Source organism: Panthera uncia, chromosome X (genome assembly GCF_023721935.1).
Source record: "Panthera uncia isolate 11264 chromosome X, Puncia_PCG_1.0, whole genome shotgun sequence".
Taxonomy (NCBI): domain Eukaryota; kingdom Metazoa; phylum Chordata; class Mammalia; order Carnivora; family Felidae; genus Panthera; species Panthera uncia.
The window spans coordinates 106,121,389-106,142,531 of record NC_064817.1 but is presented as its reverse complement, the minus strand read 5'-3'; the positions used below and the strand labels follow the sequence as shown (position 1 = coordinate 106,142,531).

At 46.2% G+C, this 21,143-nt stretch overlaps 1 protein-coding gene across 1 annotated transcript in view; it reads left to right on the top strand.

Moving 5' to 3' along the window:
• The first annotated feature begins 63 nt into the window (after positions 1-63).
• Positions 64-21,143, top strand: part of GPC3 (glypican 3) — a 422,044-nt gene continuing 400,964 nt past the window's right edge. The window contains exon 1 of the mRNA XM_049644836.1: positions 64-414. Coding sequence (XP_049500793.1) covers positions 240-414 — 175 coding nt within the window. The 5' untranslated portion in view covers positions 64-239. The remainder of the gene's footprint in view (positions 415-21,143) is intronic.

Below are 21,143 nucleotides of genomic sequence, written 5' to 3'. Positions count from 1 at the left end.
CGCCCCGCCCCGCCCGGTCCCCCGTCGCCCCGCCCCGCCCGCCGGCCCCGCCCCGCCCGAGCCGCCGAGCCGTTCCCGCCCTCGCCCCGCGCCCAGGTAGCTGCGAGGAAACTTTTGCCGCGGCTGGGTAGCGGCACGTCTCCCGCTCCTCAGGGCCGCTGCCAGCCTCGCCGGGTCTCGGGACTGCTCTCGCTCCCGCTGCCACTCTCCCGCGCTCTCCTCGCTGCCCGCGAAGCAGGATGGCGGGGACCGTGCGCACCGCGTGCTTGGTGGTGGCGATGCTGCTCGGCTTGGACTGCCCGGGACAGGCGCAGCCCCCGCCGCCGCCGCCGGACGCCACCTGTCACCAGGTCCGCTCCTTCTTCCAGAGACTGCAGCCCGGACTCAAGTGGGTGCCCGAAACCCCCGTGCCAGGTGAGGAGGAGTCCCCGCGCGCGTGCCCCGCGCCGGGCGGTGAGCCGGGGTGGGGGTGTGGGGGGGGGCGAGTGGCGGCCGTACCCCGAGCGCGCCGGCCCCGCGGGCCGGCGGTCGTACGCCCCGCCGCTGGGCACTCGGGAGCGGTCGCTGCGCCCGCGGCCCGGCCAGGTCTACCGGGGGAGGGCGGAAGGGTGAGTAGGGATCGTGTCTGCATCCCCCCGACTCGCTCTGCTGTCGGGGAAGGTGCGGGTGGGAGGAACCGCGGGGATGGCCTTCCCGCGAGCGCCCATTTTTGGGGGGAGGGCGGGAAGGGGGGAGCTGCTTCCCTGGGCCTCGGCGAACTGCCGCCCCACAGCCGAGCCGGTGCCTCGGGCGTTTGCCACCCTCGCTCGCACGAACGTGCCAGCATTTCAGCCTCAGCTGGACCGCGGCTCCGGCCGTTCCCTCCCCAACCTGCCCCCACGCCCTCCTTTCCGCAGCCTGGGTTCCCGGGGCTCGCGGGCCCAAGTGCAGGCAAAGTTGAGGACAGATCTCCGAATCCGCAGTGGCAGGTAGAGACACGCTGGGGGAAACTTTTGAGTAGGTGGGTCCCCGCGATGAGGAGGACCGATCCTTTTCCTTCAAAACAGCGTCCCTTATCTAGGTTGGCAAAATCGCTTCGGAAACGGTGCTGCTGGCCGGGGAGCAGGAGTCCAAAGATGATTTAACTCCTCCCCTTCTCAAATTCATCTGCCTTCTTGACAGGCTGGACCCTGAAGGGGAGATGATTTTAGGTGGAGGAAAGTTTCCGAACGCCTGCCTTTTGTTCTGCACAATCAGATCGTGTTGTAAGGGCGTATTTTAACCTTAGCTCAGGGCTGCAGCTGTCAACAGATGAATATTAATGGCCTCGCGTGATTGACTGTCCCGCGGTTGGACTCCTAAAAGCCTGCTTTAGAATCCAATTAGGACAAGTTGCTACACTGACAATGCGGGCAAGAAGAGTTGGTTTCAAACAGGTTAATTTATCGGAGGTGCGCTCCGCAGCAACGGCCGGTGGCAGTCGCAAACCCCGCGACGTCTGTGGCCTCCGGGGTCTCTTTCCCGACCCGTGCATCCGGCGGGGCGCGCGCCCCGCGCTTCGGAGGGATCGGGAAGCAGCCCTCGTCAAAACTTGGCTCGTGGCTCTCAACAAGTCAGAGAGGCGGGTCCGATGGTCGGACCAAGTTGTGAATGCGATGCGCGCCCTGTGGGCGCTAGCAGCGAGCGTTCGCTAGCGGGAGGTTACCTAGGCAGCCAGCGGCGCCCTCAGCCCTCAGCCTTTTCTTTAGGTGGATGAAAAGAGCCAAGCGAGCCTGCTGTTTGGTTGCAAAGGTAATTGGTCACCCCTTTTGGCGACTGAAATGCATTTGCGCGTACGTTAAATATTGCTTGGCAGGATTTCGCTTTATGGGAGGGGAGAACTGCCTCTTCCACTGTTAGGTGTTAATAACGTACCGCGTGGGCGTGTGCAGGAGCCGTAAGGGGCAACCTATGAATCGGTTCCACAGAGCTGAAACAACAGGCGAACGTCTCTCCCCTCGAAGTGCCGTGGTAATTAGATTGCTAAGGCCAGAGAACACGCTTTTGTTGATAATGTAAAAATTGGTCCTCGCAGGATGAGTCCCCACAAGATGAATGGGTCCAGGGTTGGGGTTGGGGCCACATTTGGCTGATTTGAAGCCAGGGAGTAAAGGCTGTGCTCAAAAGAAGAAAAAGACCAGAGGGAACACGCCGATACTCAGTGAGCAACCCCCTCCCTCTACGCACACTCGTGCTGGCTGGTGCTGGCCGTCCCTCCTCCTCCCCAGCTCTCTGGCTGCCTGCCTCTTCACAGCATCTGTATACAAGTACTGGGACGGCCCACACACTGCGTGTAAGAGATTTGGCCTGGGCCTCCTCCCTCTGAGCTCCCTTGCTCCCTGCCTAGGGATGGCCATGCTGCAGAGAACAGGAACTCCTAATGGGGATTTTTCCTTTTCCTCCAGTATATCCCGAACTCTGTAGGAAAAAAAAACCAAAAAAACAAAACTCACTTTCCAAGGGTCTTCGTAGAAACCCAGCTTCCCTGCTTCACTTGTATTTAACAAACACGTGCCGTGGTGAGCTCTACGTGGCCGGCACTGCTTTGACTCCGGCTGGAGTAAGGCCAAACTTCAAATACGGTGATACCCATGTGCTACCATGTATCCTGGCTTTTCGGGGGGCAGTGCAGATTGCCAGTACTCTGTCTTGGCACGAAAACCGTGTGTCCTGGATTTCACTTGGGCAAATGTGGTCACTGTAGAGTGGAAAACATGGTGAAAATCCTAATGTCCATGTGTGGAAAGAGCTCATCAGTATTTCAGAGAAGAGACGATAATGGCAGACTGAATACAATGGCAAGTGCATAATTTCAAAGTGAATAAATGTGTAATTTGCTGCTGTCATTCAGTGGTTGGAAATTGAAAGAGAGCTGCAAATTATTTGATAGTTATGAACCATCAAGATGACCGCTTGACTTTTTTTTTTCCATCTATATTTTAAGCCGTGTTCAGTTTTCCCGCTTCACTGTATTAATGCATTAAAGCTTTCTTTGTCCCAGATAAAATGAGATTTGGTCACAGTAAGGAGAAATCCTGGAGAATGTCCTGTCTCACTTAGGGGGAGCATTTGGGATTGACTGCTAACTTCGGCCATTAGCAGAATTGGGTTCGAGTGGATAAGGTACATTTCTTATGCTAATATGGATGAGACTAAATGGCGTTTGAAATCAGCCAGCCTAAACAATAAATCACTGGTGTTGAAGGGGGCTACACCAGACTTCCACAAAGCTGACCTAAAGCCTTACAATCTCATGTTCCCATTTCTTTTAGAGCGTTCAAAGGCACGGGATAGCAATTCTAAATAGCATGTCCCCCAAATCCATAGATCTTTTCATACCCCACTCTCTTTTTTAAGGATTTGTAACTTGGAAAGCACCACAGATGGAAACCAGGCACACAGAGTTAGCATTTGGCAGAAAAATCCATATAACTGACTTTCAGTGTAGCTCTTTTGCCCTTATTTAATTTAGAAAAATTCAGAAAAAAGCCAATGAGCTCATAAGTCTAGATGTTTATTTTGTTTTGCTTAACCTACCCACAGGCGCAATCAAGAATGGATACAATTTTAGGCAAGGAACGTGAGCTAGTAATCAGACAATGATGTTTCCAATTGTCTCAAGGGAATGTTACAGAAGTCTGAAAAAAAATTCCTCTAAACAAAAATCAAGTGTAATTCACTTTATGAATGCCATACACCACTTTTGTGGGGGGTGGTGGTGAAGGGGACGGACCGGAATGAGAAAATCAAACAAACCGTGGTAGTGTTGCAACTCCCCAAAGATTGAGGGATCTTGCCTTAGAGGGCCTTGGAAAGTGCGGGAACCGATCCAGAAGGCCAAACTCCGGTATGGGTAAAAGGCAACCCTGAAGAGCCAGGATGGACTTGGCGTTTCTCAAAATAGATGAAACGACATAAAAATCAAGATCAGCATTCTCGAAACAAAGAGAGAGTGTGCTATTGGTTGTTGTTGATTTAAAGTGTGAGAACTAGCAACCGTATCTGGGTGGCCAGCTGTGGTTCCCCCATTCGTTTGAAGCAGTTAGTGGTCCTAGCGTCAAGAGGGAGAAGAAGAAGTGAAGTGTTGGGAGGGTTTTCTCTCTTCCGAGACCGCACCAGACATTTGGGCCAGCAGATGATTCGTTAAAACTTGGAAAAAGTCGTATTATTGTATGCTAACTGGGAACGGTTGGGAGAATCCTTCCGAATGTGGCCAGTGTATTTCTTCCACGCGCCCCGATGGTCGGTCCCGAGCTGTGCGTGGAGGGAAGTGTGGATCCGATTGAGGAGATAGCTGCTGACTTGGGCTGCAACGAGTGTGAGAGTGGCGCCCCTTGGCAGGCCCTGCACGAGGTGCTGGAGGTGCCGAGGGGAGCAAGACACAGTCCCTTTTGTCAAGGCCGCTCGCATTCTAGCGGGGGAGCATACGCGTAAACAGGCTTCTCAGGAAACTTGTAGGATTAAACAGGGTGAAAAGGGCTAGAAAATACCTCCAGGAAATTGGCTGAAATGGTCACAATAGCCAGCCTGGGCAAGGGAAAAGAACTGAAGAGATGAAGTGGGAGATAGGGCGACCGCTCTTAATAGGGCCGCCATCTTACAAAGTTTTCTTAATTCTTGGAGCAAATTCCGTGTTTGTAAGCATTAGGAGATGTGTGCACGAGATAATTCTGATGGATGCTAGATGACACAGATGGTGTCAGTTTTGCAATTTTTTTTCCCTATGGGCTGGTAGATTGCATCCAATATTTTGATGCAATATTTTTGAGCATTCTGCTACTTTCATCTTCAGAGTCGCAGTGTTTGGTGTTCACTGTAGCCTGGAAAAAGGCTGCTTATTACCAACCTGGGAAGAAAGAGGCCTGGATTTGTCTGCTATGAGACAAGACAGAAAATATTTTTTCTCCTTAAATGGCAGCTATCAATGACCATGCCAACTTTAGTGTTTGATGCATGTACAAAAGCATGGGTCTTAAGAGGTATCTTATTACTCATTTCTAAGAAAATTGAAGATAATCACTTATAACTTGTGCACCCGATACATCATTTGGAAAGAATTTCACTAGGGATCATATTGCTCAACTGAAAAGTTCTGGCACGCTGAATTTGTACATTTTTGTGAATGCTTCCTTTACTCTGATCTCTCGCTTTTTTCTGCATATGGTTATTTGTATGTTTTAGATTAGAAGCTTCTTAAAGGGAAAGCACTGCATTTGATGCAGTGTTGAGCACAATACCGAGAGCACCATAGGGCAGTTAGGAAATTATTGACGATAATAGAATTTCTAGATCATTATGTATTCGCTATGAACTCTCAAATACTTTCCTAAGCTCTGTGTCATCTTACTTATTTTAAAAGCCTAAGTCCAGTTTCTTCTGGCACATTATTGGGGTGTGTGGACAAACTTTTCAGGCTACATATATTTTGACTGGAGAAAGATCCGGTCTTTCCTTAGTTAGCTGGCAACACATACCATCAAGAAGGGCTTATTAATGTCGAGTACCCAAAGAACAGATTGAAATTAGCAACATTGTTATGACTGGTTTAGTATCATTACAGATCCACAATTATTATAGCACATAAACTGTAGGACAACTCTTAAATCAAACTCTCTTTGATTTCATGTCAGCTAGACCTTTCTCGTTAACGTTGACATTACCGTATTTGGGAGTTGAGCTATATAACACATGCACAGACCTGTTGAAGTACCCCACACGTTTCTGTAACCTGGGATCAGAATTTGTGCTCAGGCTCAATTCAAGAGACCGTAGTAGGAGCCAACATCTATTCAGCCCTAGCCAAGCTTGCAAATGGGTTTGATGTTTTGGGTAATCTAGGGTCTAATGGCCAGTGTGGGCAGAACCCTCCCCCCCACTCATCTGCCCATATTTAGCAAATTGTCTGGCTTGAAACAGGATCTCCAGCACTCCATTAAGAAATGAGCATCGGAGAATAGAATCCAAATCACGGGCCCCAGACTGGCTTTGGAGACAGCATAAGGTAATGGGAATTTACCTTCTGAGATAGAATGTCAGGGAGAATGCGATTCAGAAAGCAAGGTGAAGGTGGGCATACCGACAGAGAAAATGTGCATTTTGAAATGCTGCGTTTGAGGGGAAAACCCTCACTGGAACATTATCATCTCGCTTGAACACCTTGTTGAATACAAAGTAAAGAAGATTTGGTTCCGTACTTCCAGTTGGGCCGATTGAAGATCAATTACGTGGGTGCCAATTAGTAGAAATACTTGTCTGCCGTTTTTAAACAAAAATGAATCCAGATTGATTACCAAGAAAGGCATTTTCACTTCTGCCTCTCTTTGTGTGTAGCTGGATAAAGCCTTATTGGAGAGTTTGTATTTTTCCTCATGAGTAAAAAAAAGAGTCAGTGTTAGGACCAAAATGCATTGCCAGTGTTCCAAACAGTTAATTACTTCCAGTAGCTGAAATTGTATTTATATGCTAGATTAGTAAATCTCCTAAGCTCTTTGAAGTATACTTAATAGGCTTATATTGATAAATAATTGATAGGAAGGGAGATAAAATACAAGTGAAAGTGGCAAGAAAAAGGCACAGGGAAGTTAAAGCCATTATTAAAGAAACCCCCACTCATTGTATCCTGTCTATCCACCTGAAAGTTGAATGATGTACATTTCTCAGAAATGATGGTTCTGAGGGCCGCCTGGGTGGCTCAGTCGGTTTAGTGTCTGACTCTTGCTTTCATCTCAGGTCATGATCTCAGGGTCGGGGCGATTGACCCTGCATCAGGCTCCACGCTATGCATGGAGCCTGCTTGAGATTCTCTCTCTCCCTCCCCTTCTCTCTGCCCCTCCCCCCCGCACATGCGTGCGCATGTGCGTGCTCGCTCTCTCTCCCTCTCTCAAATAAAATAAAATGAATAATGATAATGAAACATAAAATATTTTAGAAAAAGAAGCGATGCTTTTGAGAATATCCTGTGTTTTTCAGGATTTTCACAATGAAATATGTGTTTATTTCTTATAAATCCAGAATGAGGCAGAATTTTAGACTACAATTTTAATTGGTCTTCCTGAGTCTGTCTTGTGGAAATAAGTTTATGACTGGAAAATTAGAAATTGTGAGTATGGCATCTTTCAGGCATGTGTTCCTTTTCATCTGTATCTGCAGAATCTAGCACAGAGCATAGTACAAATCGTAGGTGCTCAATAAATATCTGTAGACTGAATGAATGAATGGAGGTAGAAATGTATTACAAAGAAAATTTCCATGAAGCCAATATTTAAGTAGTTGATTCACTTTTACTAATATATTAAGGTTTCTAAAAAAGTAACTATTTTTCAGGTCAAAAATCCATTTGTTGTCTATAGGTAAGTGTCAAAGAACTGCTTTAATTCACGTGGCTGCACTCTAATTCCCTGAAAGAAGTAGACTAGCCAAATCTTACGAGAGGTAAGTATTCTGTGCTTGTCTACAAGGCTATTCTAAGTTGTTTATAGATAAATACATCTACGTCTACATAAATGCATACATTTCCTTTACAAATCTGTGGTATTTAGGTTCCAAAAATAATGCAGCTTGGTGGCACTTACAGAAACATACAAGGAATGTACGTAAGTTTTTCTTTGCTCTTTGGTGTTCCTTACGTAGAACATCGAGTTTCATAAGTGTACATTTAGAAGGACATAATCCAAAGTGGATATTCAGCCATGGAGATTTTATTGGAGTAGGATAAAGGGCCTCATGAGAGTTCTCTTAATTTCTGTATGCGTTAGAGCAGACTTTTAAAGTCAGCTGAGAAAACTCAACTAGTTGGCTAGGGATGACCCACTGGGAATTCTTTCAGCTAGAAGCCCAACTAGGAAAGAGGGTAAAAAAGAAAGGGAGGGTGTTCTTTTGAAAATAATATCAGAATTGCCTCCTTAATTATGGTTCTGCTCCCTCTCCCCTAAACTCTTCATTCTGGTACTTGTAGTATATAGCAGCATCCTGGGATTCCTCATTGCTCTCTGTCCAGTTTTGGTTTGGATGATCGAAGCTGAGGGAAACGTGGGGAAGAGAGGAAGGGTTAGAGCTACAGATTCAGGGAGGACGTTCAAATCCCTTACCCTGGCATGTATCAGAAAGTTCACTGACACATAACAGACTTGAAAGGAGTAGAAAACATTTGACTTTGGAAATTTGCATGTGCAGAGAAAATGTGGAGATATGCCCCAATTGCATCTGGGTCACAGAAATACTCTTTGTGCACGTCTTGGTTTTGTGAAGTACATAGCTTATTCATAGCATCTGCCAGACCCTACAGTCGTTGAATGCGGGAGCTACATTTGATTCATCGTGATATCCTCTAGAGTGGTGAGTAGAGGGCCTTGTATAGAGTTGTTAATAAAGATTGGAATGAATGTGAGAATAAACGCCTAGAGACACAGTCTGCAGGACTTGACCGCTGTTGAATGAGATCCTAGGATCTCTGGATGCATCATTGTCTAAGTTGATCTGCGGTAGGGACTGCGGATGGGGTGGTGGAGGGGAAGCCGTTTTATTTGTTCTCTGTGGCCCTGGGAGCCTTGTTGCCCCTCTTTCAAGATTGAAGTGGGGGGGGGAGTGACAGATGGAAAATTTTACCTACAGATTTATCTAGATGTGGTCCTTGGGGGGAACCTGGCTGGCTCAGTCGGTGGAGCATGCGACTCTTGATCTTGGGATCGTGAGTTCAAGCCTCACATTGGGTATAGAGCCTACTTAAAAAAATAAGTGTGGTGTTTGGATATGTTTTATATGTATTTATATTTATATATTTATATGTATGTGTGTATTCATAGGTTATATATGTACAGATATTCTATATTTCTATTTTGATAGCAACAATTTGTAATCATGTGTTAAACTGTTTGAAAGTTGTTAATTATTACTGTTGGTAGTGAGAGGTCTTTGAAAAAAATTTTTTTTAATGCTTATTTATTTGAGAGAGAGAGAGAGAGAGGGAGGGAGAAAGAGGCAGAACGCGAGCTGGGGACAGCAGAGAGAGAGGGAGACACAGAATCTGAAGCAGGCTCCAGGCTCCGAGCGGTCAGCACAGAGCACGATGCGGGGCTCAAACTCACAAACTGCAAGACCATGACCTGAGCTGAAGTCGGATGCTTAACTGACTGAGCCACCCAGGCGCCCCAATAGTGGGTGGTCTTTTACAACCATACCTTACATTTGTGTCGTGAAAGCCTTGCTTTCATATATCTTATGTACAGACAATGCAGTCACTCACAAAGTGTCCGCAGATTTTGAGTTCCACTAAGCGGTTTGGTTCCAACACACACACATACACACTCACGTTTTTACACTCATACATACCAACATACAATATCCCTACATCTGTCCATCCTTAATAACCTAGAGAATAAGCCTAGCTTACCCTGGGAAGAGATAAGGGGTACAGCTTTTCAGAGCTCGAGTAAACCATTTTCAGTTGGATTGGCCCCAAATTGTTGCAGAGCAAATTGTCACTGATATCATAGAGCTCATTTATTAAGTTCCATCATTATCCTAAGTACAGAGATGTGATCGCCATTTAAAGCAGTGGTGGTCAACCCATACTGTGAATTTGGCTCATTTCGGAGAATGACTTCTAGCACTGGCTGCATAGCATGTTGAGCTCCGTAGAAATGAGAATGTGACCCAAGAGGCAGTTTCCAAGTTAGCTTTCATGGACTGATTGTATTGGGGACCACATTGAGTTGTTTTGGAAAACAGATGGAAATTCTCAGCAAAGGAACCTACTAATAATGAACCTTATATGCTATCTCTGCATAAATATTTAAAAGTTTTTCATTCGTTCTCTCCTTCAGCCAACATTCACTGAGCACTGATTCTAAGCCAGGTACTGATGGCGTGAGATAAAATCACTGCCTATAAGGAAAACCAGAGATGTCAAGGCAGTGCCATGAGAGCTGTCATGGAGCTGGGCACCATGGACGGATCTGGGGGGCTGTTGAGCTATGGAGGAGGGGTGCCCCGCTGCCCTTAAGTTGGCTGTCATGTAAGGTATACGCAGAGGCACAAAGAGACAAAATGACACATTTGTTGGGCTGGAATACTTTGGATTGCTTGGCGAACAGCTCTGGGGAAAGGAGAGGAAAGATGAACTGGAAAAGTAGGCAGGAAATGCTGAGGAGTTTCCTCGGGCCGTGTCCAAGCATGATGAGGAGCCATGAAAACATTTTAAGAAGAGAAAACATATGGAAAATGACTGGAGAGTGAGTGGTGACAAGGAGTTTTAGTAATACAGGTGAAGAAGGAGGGCAGTAAATAAGGGAGTAAAAGATAAAGTTGAGAGACTAGAGGAAGTGGACCAGGTAAGTCTAGAACTTCTAGTTTTTCTGGGTGGTGGGGTATGGCACATAATAGGCGGTCAGGAAATATTTGTTAAATAAATGAGTGAAATATAGGCAGAATATACTTTTTAAAATATTTTTAAACTAAACTCTACCCCCAGTGTGGGGGCTTGAACAGACGACCTTGAGGTCAAACATCACATGCTCTACCAACTGAGCCAGCCAGGCGCCCCAGGAAGAACATATTTTTAAGGGGTGAAATAACGAGTTTGATTTTGAAGGGGCTGAGTTTGAGGGGTTCTTTGATCATTGAGGCAGAAATGTCTGCTAGACAGTTGAGCCTGTGTTTTGGATCATAGAAGAGAGAGAAATCAGGGCTGGGGATACATACTTGGACATTAACAGAATATAGATGGTAATTGAAACTCTGGGAATAGATGAGATCACTGGGAAATAGTATGTATACTCTTCTAGAGTTCAGGAGAAGCATAGTTGGGACTCATCAGCATATAGGCTTAAGTTGGAAGTCATGGGTGTGGATGATATTTTCCAGGCTTTTGCATGTGACACATCTTAAAATGCATTTTGCCAACATCTGGTGATTTAAAAAAAAAAAAAAACTGCCAAAGACTTCAAGAATTCTCTTGATTAAGAGAAAGTATGAGTATATGTTGTCATGGTCCAAGATTTTGTAAATAAGATAATGCACTACCAAATGCACGTGCGTGCGCGAACACACACACACACACACGCGCACACACACACACACACGAGGGTGGGGGGGATGTAGAGAAGTACATTTGAATCAAGGGATTGGACTTCTATTATTTTTGATAGCAGTAATTAATAATTTGGTGTGATCTTTAAACTGTTGGCAAGTTGTTAATTGTTACTCTTAGCAGTGGGTGGTCTTTCACAACCATTTGTGTTGTGAAAGCTTTGCATTCACATATCTTATGTACAGACAATGCAACCACTAATAAAGTGTCCCTAGCTTCTGAATTCCACTGACCTGCTTGCTTCTGACATAGAGACCCCTCTGCACACTACCCCCCTACCCCCACTAGCTGGGGAGCAGCGACTCACTCTGGAGAATGAAAGCTGTAGCTGTGTGTAGCTTTTGGAGCTCTGGTCTCTATTCCACGGCAGACTGGGCCCTGCTGGCTGGTCTCTGAAACATGTGGTTCCAAGCAAATACTAGGCATACTTGTGTAATTGGGCTGATCTTGTCTTCAGTGTCTATGGAGATGTAATGTTTTCTTTGGTTGCGGGGAGAGAGGGTGGTCTAATGTTCTGTTTCTCTGGCATGAATAGTTTCTTTAATTTCCCTTTTGGTTAAGAGATTGCCTTCATTGGGGCTTCTACTTTCATTCAATGTAAGCTTGAAAGCCCTTGATCTCTAGCTGATTGAAAAAAATTTTTTTTTAATGTTTATTTTTGAGAGAGAGCGCGAGTCGTGGAGGGGCAAAGAGAGGGAGAGGCACAGAATCCGAAGTAGGCTCTAGGCTCCGAGCTGTCAGCTTAGAGCCCGACATGGGGCTTGAACTCAGGAACTGAGAGATCATAACCTGGGCCGAAGTTGGACGCTTAACGGACACAGCCACCCAGGCGCCCCTCCAGTTGATGTTTGGAGGCCACTTTCAGGTTGATGGAATAGTTTGGAAAGGCCCCAAGGGAAGAGCATGGAGACTACCATTTACTGAGTGCCTGCTATGTGCCAGGTGCTTTACGTTTAATCTCATTTAATCTACACAGCAAACCTGAAAGATAGGTGGCATCATCTCCATTTTACAGGTGAAGAAACTGAGGCCCAGAAAGGTTTCCTTTCCCCAGGGTTGTGTAAGCGGCAGGGCCACGATTTGCATCTGGATTTGTCTCACTTGATAGCGCATGGTCTTTCTAGTATGCCCACTGGGTTCTGAGGGGGAAGGAATATGGTCTGGATATAAAGCATTCGACTTAACTTCCCACACTCCTTTGACTTTGTGACATTTTTTTGCTCTGGGCTCCTCTCCTACTCCAGAGCTGATTCTCTCTCTGCTTGTTTGCCTTCTTCCTCCCACCCCTTCTTAGACGCAAGTGCTCCAGCAGCCTTTGTCCTTTGCCCCTTCTGTTCTCTCTCTGCTCATTCCCACACCCATTCCCATGACTTCATTATCTTCGCTGTTCGAATGACTCCCATATCTCTTTCCAGCCTGACCTCTTTCTTGCTGTCCAGTTCAGAATTTCCTAGTCGCCCGCCGAGCATCTCCATCCAGAAGTCCTGCCAACGCTTCACTTTCAACAGAGCCAAAAACTAGTCCATCATTTTCTTTTCCTGTCTGCACAAACCTGCCTCTCTCCAACATTCTGCATTTCTGGTGATGGCAACTCTGGTACCCGGGCCTGAAGCCATGAAATCATCTTGGACTTCTCTCTGTACACATCTCTCACCCAAATGAAATGGCTAAGTCCTGCAAGTCTGCCTCCGTCGTGTCTGTCCGTCGCCCTTACCTCCTTGGCACGTGTGCCCTCTAAGCACATCAGGCTCCTATCTGAAAGGACCCTGTAGTTGTCTGCTCCCAAGCCTTTGCTTATGGGCCACCTGACTGTCTGCCTTTTATTGATGCAGTCATCTAGTCCTACCCACTTTTCAAGGCGGCGGTGCGATCCGCCTCCTGCATGAATCATATCGGGATTCCCTATGACACTTCCCTTTGAACCCTGGCATCACTGTACTTTTCCTATGGCCTTGGGTCTCGCTGGCTCTTCTAATTATTTATATACTGGGCTTCCTACTAGAGGCTTCCTCCTTAAAGTGTGGCCCATGCACCAGTGACATCGGCATCATCTGAGAGCTTGTAAGAAATGCAGAACCTCAGGCCCCATCCCAGACCTGCTGAACCACATCTGTATTTTTAAACAAGATCCCCAGGTGATCTGGATGCACGTTAAAGCTGGAGAAGGGCTGCTCGAGAGTGTAAGCTCCTTCAGGGCAAGAACCTTGCAGGAGTTAAGGGAGGGTTTTGCACATAATAGATCAATGTTCTTTTGATTTCTTGCATTTGTGCTGGCTTCCCCATTCATTCATTCATGTGGCCTCCGAGACCCTAAACACAAGAAATTTATGTGGGGAGGGAGGAAGAGGAAGGAGAGAAAGAAAGAGTGGGGGAGAGAGAGAGAGAGGGAGAGGGAGAGAGAGACAGTCAGTGGGGGGAGAAGGAGGGAGGAGGGGTAGAATGAAGGGGCTGGATTGAGCCTGTATGATCTCTGCTCAGCAGCTGATAACTTTGTGACTGCTTTGGAAAACAATCTTTGCTCTCCCAGATGGTTAGGACCTCTTGTCTACTCCTTGGCTTAATTTAATGTGGCCAGAGGCAAATATCTTCGGAGACCATTATGCTCTTACCCTAGGGACCTGATGGTCTCCCACTTTCTTTTTTACTGGCTTTCTGGGCTGTACCTTCTCTGGCCGTGCCCAGCAGCCAGACTGGAACTTTTGAAGCGATTCAGAGAGCCATGGAAGAACTGTGCCCAGTGTTTCAAATAGTCCCTTCTGTTTTCAGAAACTGATTTTCTGCTTTGTTTTCAAACTTCAAAGTTTGCTTCTGAAATAAAGGTTTATTTTCCCCCACGGAATTCTGAAGGTTTTATACAAGTGTTAATTTCTAAAACCTAAGTCATTTCTTGCCTTTGAAACTTCAGTGCTGTGGGTCAATTTAATAACGTTGCCTGAAGGTTCTTTTGGCCTTCAAAAGCTGTCAGATTGCCTTTCTTTGTTCTTTGAGAGAGTAAGGTTGCCTCATTCACAAAGCTTGAAGGAGTTGAAACCAGCACTTACGCAATCATGCGGTCTTCCTCCACCCCGCAGGGATATCCAGTTTTATTATTTATTATTTATTTTCAAGCTAGGTCCTAGTGGCAATGAGATGTGTTGCCAACCGACAGTTCTGGGTGAAAGTCCCCAAAAGCCCATCACCATTTATTTCATGGAGTAGTGTTAAGAAGTAGCCCAAGTTACCGAGACACCCGTAGCTAAGGGGAACAGTGGATGTTCTGCGCACATCCATCGCTGCCCTTCTGGGGCTCAGAATAGCTCCAGAGCTACTGAGCACCCCCCACCCCCGCGTTCATCATCTGCTGGACTGCTTCCCACATCTTCCCTTTTCGTCTTCCTCCCTTCTACCGTCACACACTCTCAACTGGTTATAATTTAGAACAGAAGGTGTTTTATGGTTTGTTATATTTATTGAATGGTTTTGTGTTTCTTGTTCTGTAAAAAAATTGGATGAGTGGAATGTTTTATATTTTCCTATTTTACTTTTAAGTTGTATTTCCTTTTCCTATAGCTCCTGATTTCCTTTTCTCCTCTCTCTCTTCCCGCACGTTCCTCTGCCTCCTCCACATCCGCTTGCCCTCAGTGATTCTGGAGAGAAAACAGCCTTTCCATTTCTGTCCGCATTATTTGGTTTGGGTACCTGGTGACTTCTCTCGGGATATTTCGAAATTTGATTCCTCAGTTTGGAAAGACAGAGCTCTAAAATATGCACCGATGAATTTACATTCCACTTTCTAAGAACTCTGAGTATTTAAAAGAGTTGTGTGTGTGTGTGTGTGTGTGTGTGTGTGTGTGTTGTACAGATAGCACAAGGCTAAATATAACTGACTGGAGTATCTCAGATCATTGCTATGTAGTTTACATTCTCTCTCACTTTGTCATAATTCTCAATGAATGCAAATTGCATCTTTGTTCTTAGAAATCTCTTTTCTTCCACTGAACTGCCTTTCCTTTTTCTAAAGATCAGGGAGCCCCTTTGAAACACTGCTAATGTGGGGTGGAATTGACACGTAGCTCGTAGGCTAACCAAACGTAGCTTGCTTTTCCCTGATGAAGTTATCACGTTTCAGGGCACGGTGCCACTTGCAGGATTTTATGGTCCTAGTTTCAAGTTTGACTTCAGGTTAAAGAGCGTATTCCGATTGGACTATTCCTTGGAATTTTGGCTTTGTCTTAACACTTATGGGAATCTTTTGTTTGGCCTGTATCTATTATCTCTTCCGGGCTTGGCCAAGGCTGTTAGGTTATACACCTACGTATAAATATTTAACAAGATAAGTTAGACAAAATGTGCTTGAAGATACCTCAGCCCTCCCACCCCCATCCCTGCCCCCGCCCCTGCTCAGTTTTTGTGTAGGGTCACACATGGTTGCTTTATCTCACATGTTTGGATTTGGAGGACATTCCTTTGCACTTTGCTTGATAGACACAATGAAATGGAAGCGTGCGAGTCCATCTTGACTACCAAAATGGTAGCACCAAGGAACAGATAACATTAGACTCCTCTTCCTATTTTTTTCTAACTGGTTATCCAAACTCCCCTAAGCCAGAGAGTTTTAGGTATGAGATTGTGTGTTTTTAAAGAAAATATTTTGGATAAAGACTAATGTTCTCAAGTCAGGAATAACAATTAGTACCATTCATTAATCAGGGGCATGTTTTGACTTTGAGTCCTGGCTAGGAAATATAAACTGTGAAAGTCACACATATATATGAACCTCAGGCAAATTTATGACTTGTCAGCCTTTTAAGGTTAAATTCTTAACCCCAAATCGGGGCTGGCTTTATATGTGGAGTCCGGCACATTCCTCTGGGCCACTGAACAACCACCCCCCCCCCCTCAGCCCCAGCCCTTTGCTTCACAGCAGCTAATGGCCTAATGAGCAAGAAGGATTTCTGCCTCTTATCAGCTGCCTAAACAGCAACAGGAAGGCTGATATACAGAGTATAGGTCAAAACCTCAGTTCTTAAACCAAAAAACTATAGGCTCAGTTTAAAACTCTGGATATGTGGTATCGCTGTAGTTATCAATGCCTGTCAGTGAAGGAGCTGGACACTTGAGTTCAACCAAATAGTAATAGTTGTCAAAAGTATGAACACTCTAATTAATTTTGCTAATAGTTCGTTCCTTCTTTGTTTAGTTCTTCTATAAATAGCCTTCATATAGGCTTTAATGAGCTTTTAGTTTGCGCCTGGAGGTTATTATGGTCATGCGGGGGTGTTTTGATTGTCAGATGGTGATGATGGAGGCAAGGGTATTTATATTTTGGCCCGGAGTTTGGAAGGGGCTGCCAAATAAACGTAAATAGCTATTTACTACTACTTTTATTTCTCTTTAAACCGAGTTTTTGAATAAATATGCACTTAACTTGCCACGGGAGTCAGAGACAGCTTTGTGCCTTCTCATATCGTAGTCAGACGTTTTAAGGAGAAAGAGTCCTTGCCTGTTTCTGAGAACCACTTGGAATCCAGGCTCAGACTCACAGAGAATAAATATTTTAGGGTATTCAGTGCCCATTATAGTGAAAGCCCCTTGACTTTCATCTTCTGCATTTGCATTTTGTCAGAGACAATAATGAAAACATTTTTTTCAGATTCCATCCTGTTATTGAAAATCCTATTTACATAAACAGGCATTGTTGTGGCTTAGGGAAGAATGTGGGGTCCCATTCTTGAGCTCCTTGTATATCTTTGCTAAGGCTTGTCTAAATAGAAGTAATGACGCTTTAGTCTAAGCAGCTTTTCTCATTTAGGTAAGCAGGGTGGTTTGAAATTTCAGTTTACTAGATAATTGAGTCTCTTCTTAATTATTTCAGGCATGCAGGTTGCTCTCTTGATAGTAAAGACCCTAAAAATCTAGTAATCTCCTCAGGCATCCATTTGGTAATAAAATCCTGTGCATTTTCAGGGGTTAATTTTCATGACAATTGTGCGTCCCCTCCCCACCCCCACCCTTGAAGAAATTCTGCTATCTTTTAGGGCCTTGGTCTCCTCACGTTTGCCAAAGCGCGTGCGCGCGCGCGCGGGCACACACACACACACACACACACACACACACACGTATATATGGGTGTCGCTGGAATGACTGGATCTAGAGGGAATTTAAATGTATTCAGATTCATGCTCATTACACAACTTTCATTTAGAGTTTTTAATAGCCTTGTCATATTTCTCAGAAAATCATCTGCCTGACTTTGCCAGGCTTGGTTTTCTGCCCTGAATTAAAAACTGAAGATCAGCAAAAGTGGAGCCTAACTATCTCCTATTCGATCCTTTTGATCAAAAAAAAAAAAAAAAAAAAAAAAATCTCACAGGTCATCTGGGGCGGAGTGAGGTGGGAAAAAGCTAAAAAAAACAAAAATAGCCCAGGCTGCCTTCACATCTGCTAGTCATTCCCACTGGTGTGACTTCAATTCAGCAAGTTTTTATTGAGCACCTGTGGTGGGGGCGGTGCTAATAATCGTTAACATTTATTGAGCCGGGCGCTGTGCTAAGCCTTTATGGGCAACATCCCGTTTAACCCTCGCCACAGCACTACCAGGTGGGTATCATTATCTCCCCCATTTTACAGACGAGGAAACTGAGGCTTGGAGAGGTTTAGCGACTTGGCAAAGGTCAAATATTTTCTGACACGAATTAAACTCAGTCTGGTCCCAGGGCTGTGTTTCCAATCACTACTCTTGTGAAGGGCTCAGCATCTTGGGGAATGACTCCCCAAACCAGTTTTGAGAACTCAGTATGTGTGGGATGCTGGGGATCCAACGTCAAATAATTTAGTCATGGTGGGGGCGCCAGACGTGTAGACCGATGAGGACCACGCATGGAGGGGTCTCCAGATCTGTTGAGGGGAGGAAGGAGGGCATGGGAACGGGGAGCTGTGGCGTGAATCTGTGGGAATTCCGTGTCCTGAGGCAGCTCAGCAGCCTGGGGTCATGGGCATTTGATTTTCCTGTTCAGTGAAGGTCATCTTCTATGGGTTGAACTGCCTCAGCGATTGCATCAACCTGTTTCCATCGGGGCCCCGGCTGACTGTAGCGTCAGCTGCCTTGAACCCAGCACTGCTCAGACATGCAAGGTCGGCGCGGTGCGGGACCTCACCGGCCCTATGGTTCCCGTGTCACAATTTCTCTCTTATTGGACTTGTAAAAAAAAAAAAAAAAAAAAAAAAAAACTAAATTAAATGAGGCAGATGTTCCTGAACCAAAGTGCTGTGGTCTCGAGAGCTGGTGGTTTTCTGAAGGCGGGTCATACAAGACTGGCGCCCACAGGGAGACCCCGGCTCCGGGTTTGGTTCGTTTAGCGTGAAGTGGAGCCCTCGTAGCGCCCCCTCTTGGAGCCCACGCTGGGCTCCGGGGAGCTCTATGTCCGCATCACCCCCTGCTTGACAGAAGAACGAAGTGACTATTAACAGTTTGGGGGTTTTTCGGTGAAATCGTGGGAATGGAAGATAAATCCCCAAATCACCTGTTTGGGCAATTTATTTTTGTTTTTCATGGCTACCGAAGAAAGCAATGAGGAAACAAGTCACTCCTGAGCCGCACTGAAAAGTCCTTTATGTGCGGGGGCCCCTGGGTGGCTCAGTCAGTTAAGCATCCGACTTCGGTTTAGGGCATCCTCTCACGGTTTGTGAGTTCGAGCCCCACATCGGGCCCTGTGCTGACAGCTCGGAGCCTGGAGCCCGCTTGAGATTCTGTGTCTCCCTCTCTCTCTCCGCCCCTCCCCTGCCCACGCTCTGTGTCTCTCGCTCTCTCCCCCTCAAAAATAAACATTAAAAAAACGTCTTTTATGTGTCGCATTCACAAGTTAGCTTTTCCTCCACTTTGGGAAACGTTTGGCTCAGGGTAAGGTGGACTCGCCAACGTGTGTGGGTGAGAGAGAGCGAGCGAGAGGAACCATACCCTTTAGCTTTCTATCTCAGCTTCCCCAAAACTCGTCGTGTCTCCAGGCTTCTTACAGCTGTTCTGCAATGGTTTGCTTGCCAACACCCTCCCATGCACTTGCTCCTTCGTTAAGTCTCTTCCACAGAAAGGGGTTGCCACCAAGCCTAGACTTCGGTGACGTGCAGGAGGAGGGCCAATTAGTGAGGATTTTGATTCCTATTACGTGCGGGTGGGGGGAGGGGGAGGGAACTCTGTCCTTCCCAGTCCTTCAGATGCTCAAGTTGTAACACAGCAGTGTGTCGAAGATGTATAAAATTAGCGGAGCATTTACACAGCTATTCCCCAAGATGGCATAAATGCCACAGCACTAGAGCATGTCAGTGTAGACGCTGAGATCGGCTGAAGGATAGGAAAAAGGAAAAGATCAATCACGTTGCTTCTTGGGGATCAAGAGCGAGTGTTTGATTTTCCTCTGGTTGCGTTTTGCTCAGGCGCAGTGTGTATGTTGTGCTAACAAGGCAACCGACTCCCTTTTCCACAGGTTCCTATCGTCAGGAAAGGGGAACGATAAAATAGAGGGCACAGATTATTTACAGTGGCTGAGAATGTAATTACAAGGTGCAATGGCTTGAAACTGAAATTTAGGTTAGCCATTAGAGCTGGGAGAAGCATCTTAACAGTAAGGGCAATTGGGCATCGGAGAGATTTGCTTGGGAGCTGGTTAAGCAGCATCTCTAGAAGTGCCGAAGACCAGGACAGGTGTAATGTGGAGACAGACTCCTACCACATTCAAGGTTGGGCTGGAGGCCCAGACCGATAGGCATCTCCCTTTGTTGCCTGGCTCTGTTTGTGACTACCTAATTGCTAATAGCTCGAAAACGTTTCTTCATGTATCCAAAATATACCTGGTTTGTTAAGCATAAGAAAACAGACTTTCTGAAATACGGGCCAAGGACTGAGGCGGGATTAGGATTTTTTTCACTTCTGTAAGGCTTCTTTCTTCTTATAGTATGGGGCTGCTGTTGTTAAAGTAACATTTGGGCTCTGTCTGTATGACTTTCTCAGGGCTGACCCCAGATAAAATTTGGTTTGGGTCTCTCTCTCTCTCTCTCTTTTTAGAGATAAAGCACGAGTGGGGGAGAGGGGCAGAGAGAATCTTAAGCATGCTCCGTGCTCAGTGCGAGCCCAATGTGGGGATTGATCCCGTGACCCTGGGATCACGACGGAGCTGAAATAAAGAGTTGGACGCTCAACGGACCGAGCCACCGAGGTGCCCCTCTTTTAGCTTTTAAAAACATCTTTCCCCTCACCCCTACCCGCGTGGTTTGGGTTGCCTCCCCGTTCCCTTCTTTCCCGTGCTGGACAAAAATCCCAAGTAAACTCTTTAGCCTTGAGGTATAAGGAGATTACTCAAGGAGTGCTGCACTCGGAGACAACACCTGAGGAAATTGCCTAACCAGAGTACTAACTCACCCATGATGAAACATTTAGATGTTGCCAGGCAGATACTTGTAGGTGGGGTAGAAGGAGGGGGGCAGGTGTTAGTTTCCTAGGGCTGCCATAACGGATCGCCTCAAATTTGGTGGCTTAAAACAACTGAAATTTAGTCTCTTGCAGTTCTGGAGGCCAGAAGTTCAAAATCAAGGTGTCAGCAGGGTGTCAGCAGGAGGGAGGGGTCAGCCTCCCTCCACAGGCCCTACGGGAGGATCCTTGCTTGCGTCTTCCAAGCTTCCGGTGGCTGCAGGCCTTCCTTGGCTTGGGGGCTACATTGCTCCAGTCTCTGCCTCTGTCTTCACACGGCCTTCTCTTCTCCGTGTCCCTCTCTGTGTGTCTCTTGTAAGGACACTTGTCATCGGATTTAGGGCCTACCCGATTAATCCAGGATGACATCATCTTGACATCGTTAATTTAATGAACATCTGCAAGATCGTTTTTCCAAATAAGGTCATGTTCACAGGTTCCAGGGCTTAGGACATGGGCATATCATTTTGGGGGACACCATTCACCCCACTACAGAAGGAGAGCTTTCTGGGCCTCTTTAACCACACCAATACATCAGAGATGTCCACTCTAAGGAGAACTTACTCCAGGGAAGCTGAAAGTTGGTTGTAAACATTCAGT